This window comes from Otolemur garnettii, unplaced genomic scaffold (genome assembly GCF_000181295.1).
Source record: "Otolemur garnettii isolate 467f Iridium unplaced genomic scaffold, OtoGar3 scaffold00007, whole genome shotgun sequence".
NCBI lineage: Eukaryota > Metazoa > Chordata > Mammalia > Primates > Galagidae > Otolemur > Otolemur garnettii.
Genome location: NW_003852402.1, coordinates 42,145,182 through 42,150,659, shown reverse-complemented (window position 1 = coordinate 42,150,659; position 5,478 = coordinate 42,145,182). Strand labels below are relative to the sequence as shown.

General features: G+C 35.3%; 1 protein-coding gene across 1 annotated transcript in view; it reads left to right on the top strand.

The window, feature by feature from the left end:
• The window catches only part of GLIPR1L2 (GLIPR1 like 2), a 44,914-nt gene extending 44,376 nt beyond the window's left edge, over window positions 1-538 (top strand). The window contains exon 4 of the mRNA XM_023509185.1: window positions 366-538. Coding sequence (XP_023364953.1) covers window positions 366-474 — 109 coding nt within the window. The 3' untranslated portion in view covers window positions 475-538. The remainder of the gene's footprint in view (window positions 1-365) is intronic.
• Window positions 539-5,478: the final 4,940 nt, after the last annotated feature.

Sequence of the window (5,478 nt, the reverse complement as noted above, 5' to 3'; positions counted from 1 at the left end):
CACAACGCCCGGCCATTTTTTGGTTGCAACCATCATTGTTGTTTGGCGGGCCCGGGCTGGGGATTCGAACCCACCACCTTAGGTATATGTGGCTGGCGCCTTAGCAGCTTGAGCCACAGGCGCCGAGCCACAAAATCCATTCTTATATTTAAATTATAGTTCTTTTATGACATAGGAATTAGTTTCAGAAAAGACTATTTTCTGCAGGGACAAAAAGGGAAAGATTGCATCTTTAATTTATGTACTTAAGTCCATATTCTTAATTAAATTACCTTTTATGCTAATTAAAAATTGACAATTATATTGTTAAGTAACATTTAAAACTTGAAACTTTTTCTAACTAAATGTTCTTTGCTGTTTTGTAGAGCAACTCAAGCAAGAAGACCTTATAAAGCAGGAAAAATCTGTACTCTCTGTGGAAGCAAAGACAGATGCACAGATTTTCTATGCAGTAAGCTAAAGAAAATAACTTAAATATAAAAAGAAAAAATTCATAAAGCATTGGACAACAAGGAAAACAAAGTGCTTGAACACTAGTTGTTTATTGTTATGTTAGTATTGTTCCTTTGAACAGAATGTTATTACTATTTTATCAAAGGAGGGTTAACAGAATATCATCCTTAGATGTCTCTGAACTTTAGAGCTTTTTCTGTGCTTCCTCACCCTTATTCTTACCCCTAAGGACATTCCACAGTCAGAAAGAAGGAATGAGAACTAACAGTTACATTCTGAAAAGATTTCACAGTTAATTCCTAAAACAGCAGCCTATTTGACAATGGCTACTTTAAAGGATAGGCTATTCTAAAATATTTCTAAAAAGAAAAAAAAATAAAGTAGCAAATATTTAACAGCATTTTTTTTCAGTTTTTTCTCTAAAAAATAACAGAAATCTCCCCCAAATAGGCAGAAAGTGAAAAGTAGACAGTATGTTTAATTAAATTTTTCTTTTACTTTTTCTAAACTTAAGAGCTTATAACTCCAAAAGTATAACTATACTTAGAATATACAATGCTTAGAAGAATGTGGTAGAGGATAAACTCAGTCAGTAAATATCATATTATGCTTTTGTGATAAATAAAACCAAAACTAGTGGACAGTTTCCTCGTAACACCAGTGCTGGGGTAAATTCCACCCTAGCATTTCTGCTTTTGCTTTATTTAAATCAAGATGCAAAGTTTTTCTCTTAGAGGTAGCCAAACATTGTATGTTAGATTCTAAGGAGTGTGACAGGGGTCCACATAGTGGGGAGAGAGCCTGAGCAGAGTGAGGAGGCTTTTTGCACAGAGGCGTGACCTTCATGGGAAGGGAGAGCCCTATGAAGTGAACTGAGCATCCAGGCCTGAGGTCTGGCGTGGGGTCTCAGAGCCAGAGCAGGATGAAGGGATACCCACGCAGGTGGCTCAGCAAGAGTGTCTGTGCCCAAGCTAGGTGAGGTAGGTGCTAACATGGAGAGAAGCTTGGTGTAGGGTTTCTGCATCAGAGCAGATGAGGAGGGCGTCCATGGAGAGAGGGTTGCTAAAGTCCAAGCAGAAGGAGAAGAGTCATGTATAGACATGGCTGACAAGAGATTTCAAAACCTAAGCAAGTAAAGGGGCCATCAGTGCTTAGAGGCAACCTCAGACAAAGTGGTAGATGAGAGAGGCTTTAATGTGGGGACGATGACCTGGCGTGGATGGAATCAGAAAGGAGTCCACACATTGGAGAAGCCCAGAACTGGGTTTCAAAGTCTAGCAAGGTGGGCGGCTTTCCAAGTGGAAGCCCAGCCTTTAGGTTGGCATATTACAAATTTTTAAATATAAATATATTGCCAAAATTGCATTGGATATACTTACAGAATTATTTCTTGAAATAAAAATTTCACCTGACATTCTTTATTTTTATTTGCTAAATCTGGCTGTTCAACCAGCCTGGTGTGGGTATCTGAGCCCAAGCATGATAAGGAGGACACCGCATGAGGGAGGGTAGAGGCGATGGTGGGAGTGGAAGCACACTGAGGAATTGATCAGTGGTAAATGAAGTAAAGATAGTAAGGGCTGGTTTTCTCACTGTCTGAAATAGAGTACAGACATGTAAAGGAAGAAAACAAGCACAAATCTTATGGTGGTGAATCATTTAATTGCTAAAAGTATTAGCAATTATGAATTTTAATAAATATAAATAAACATAGATCTATATGTGTGTTTATGTATGCATCTATGTACATGTATTCCCTAGCTCTGAGAGGCCTTTGGAGAAACTGACACCAAAGCAATAAGCACAACTAGTCACCAGGTCTTGATTTCTTAATTGTAGTCTGCAAGAAAAGGCATCAGGGCTCATTGGAGTTTAATTCCAGAGTGGGGGCCTGGAAAGTGTACCAGTAAGATAAATCTAGACCATCTTTTTTCCTGTTCAAAACCAAGGAAGTACCCCCTAAAATGATAAGGATGTAAGAAAAGGGACACAGATACCATGTTAGGGGCTTCTACTTGTTAAATCTTGGGAAAGTTTGAAGGCAGAAGTAATGATAATAGGGATAAATTGCAACCTATTGGATAAAAGTGGAAGATATGATTTCATACTAATGGAGATTAATAAATGAATAAATTAAAAATTTGATGAGAAACAGTGGATTTACCTAGTAACAAAGTAATTCCCCATAAAAAATGTATATCTACTAAGAGGAAAAGAGTAACTTAACAGTAGCGTAACCTGGCAGGCACCACCCTAATTAAGGGATCAAAGTGATCGTCATTAGTAATGGAAAACCATATCCCCCCAAGAGGAGGCAAGAAGATCATGGCATCCCTTCTGTGGCATTTCTAGCAATGATACATAACCTAACCCAATAACGAGGAATCATATAATAAACCCAAATTGCAGATTTGTTTTAAAAATTGAAGATTTGTTAACAAAATAACTGACTCTTTAGTTTCAAAAATGTGAAGGTCATATAAGTCAAAGAAAGAGGTCATATAAGTGTGAAAACTAAATGCAGCATGTGGTTCCGAATGGGAGCTGAAGATTTCATGATGTCAATGTAGCAGTATTAATTTCCTGATTTTGATGATTGCATTGTGGTTATATAAAAGATTATCCTTGTTTGTAGGAAGGACAACTGAGGTGCTCTGGGATGATTAGGTACCAGGATGACAACCTGCATTCAGGGTGGTGCCTGTAGCTGAGTGGTAGGGTGCCAGCCTCATATCCGAACCTGGCCCCGACCAACTAAAACAGCAGTGGCAACTGCAACAAAAAATAGCTGGGCATTGTGGTGGGCGCCTATAGTCCCAGCTACTCAGGAGGCTGAGACAAGAGAATCAGTTAAGCCCAAGAGTTTGAGGTTGCTGTGAGCTGTGATGCCACTGCTCTCTACCAAGGACAACAGAGTGAGAGTCTGTCTCAAAAAAAAAAAAAACCTGCATCCAAATGTTTCAAAATAAGCTATTTGTACCATATTGAAACTTTTTAATGTTTTTAAATTTCTAAAAATGAACAGTTGTAAAATCTTAAATCAGTTTGGAGGCTTTAATATTAGTACAAAGGAAAAAGAAGTTCATAGTAGAGTATTTCTGAGAGAAGTAGAGATGATGAGATCAATTTCATTAATATCTATAGAGTCAAATTAGCAAATATTGGGAACTGATCTGATCTGGTGATAAGAAAAAGAGAGTATAAGATAAATACCAGATTTGGAATTTGGATAACTAATGATACAATTAACTGAGACATGAGTTATATGAACAAGAGAAGCTTCAGAGAATAGATGATAGGTTTAATTTTGATCATTATTAGCTTTAGATACCTATGTAAGGTCTCAAGAAGTAAGACTATATTTAAAAATAGATGAGGCTAAAAAGAAAGAACTCACCGGTGTATGCACATAGAGAAGATAAAATCCTGAGGAAGAAAAACAATGAGAACTACTGAAAGAGAATGGGGAGAAACAAAAGAAAAAAATAGAAAAGAGAGGGTGTCTGTGTCTATAAAACATCATGTTGCAATTTTGATAGAAGTTACATTAAACCTATAGATCAATTTAGTAATAATAGGCATTGACTATGTTGAGTCTTCCAATGCATTGACACAATTTGTATTTTCACTTGGCATATTCTTTGAGTTCTTTTATCAATGTCTTATTTTCAGAATATAGATTCTGTGAATGTTTTATTAGAGTTACCAAAAAAAATTCTTTTTTTTTTTGGGCTTTGTTGTAAATGGTATTTTAAATTGTTTTTCTTAGTAATTTCTAGTTTGATTTCACTGTGGTCAGAAAATACACTGTATTTGGATTTTAGGTTTTTTAAAATTGTTAAGGTTTGTTATTTGTCCTGACACATGCTATCCTGGTGTATGTTCCATGGCTGTCTGCAAAGAATGTGATTCTACTATTGCTAGTATAGTGTTCTTTAAATATCAATTTGATTATGTTGGTTGATACTGTTGTTGCATCCTCTGATTCTTTTTTTATGTCTAGTTCCTCTATCAACTTTTGAGAGAGGGATATTGAAGTCTTCACTTGTAAGTGTAGATTTTTACATTTATCCTCTCAATTCTGTCAGTTTTTCTTCATGTATGTTGAAACTCTGCTGTTAAATATACACACAGTCAGAATTACTATGTTCCTTGGTGAATTGACCATTTCATCAATCAATATATAATAACCTTTTGTAGCCCTGATAATGTTCTTTGTTCTGAGGTCTATTTCATCCATATTAACATAGCACTTCAGCTTTCTGTTCATTTATGTTTATTTTTAAACTGCGTATATTATTGTATTTCACGTTAGTTTCTCACAGACAGCATGTAGTTGGGTCATGTTTTTAATCTATTCCAATAATCTCTTTTAATTGTTATATTCAAATGATTTGCATTTATCATAATTATCAATATGTTTGAATTTAGGTCTACCATTTTGTTATCTGTTTTCTAGAGGGGTTTTCCTGTCTTTTTGATTACTGTTTCCAGTTTTATAGATTCCTTTTGGTTATTTGAATATTTTTTTAAATCCACTTAAATTATCTCTTGTGATTTTGACATACCTCTGTATAAATTTTTTAGTGTTTATCTAGGGATAATAACATGTATACTTAATTATTCACAGTATATTTAGCATCAGTAGTTGACCATTTCAATTGGAATGTAGAAGCCTCACCACCACATGAATCCCATTACTCTCCCATAGATCTTATAGTTGTCTTGCATATTATATCTACATACATTGAAGATGCCATCATTAATAGACTTTTATTTTCAACTCTTATATATATTTTAAAGAATTGAAGAGGAATAAAATAGCCTTGTTCTGGGCTCTTCCTTCATTCTTGATATTTCAGTCTTTTTTCTGGTATCATTTACATTCTAAAGGATTTACTTTAGCAATTCTTTTACATATATGTAAAAAGTTCCTTCATTTGAAAATTGGCCAGGTGCAGTGGCTAATGCCTATACTCCTGGCACTCTGGGAATCAGAGACAGGAGGATTACTTGAGCTCAGTA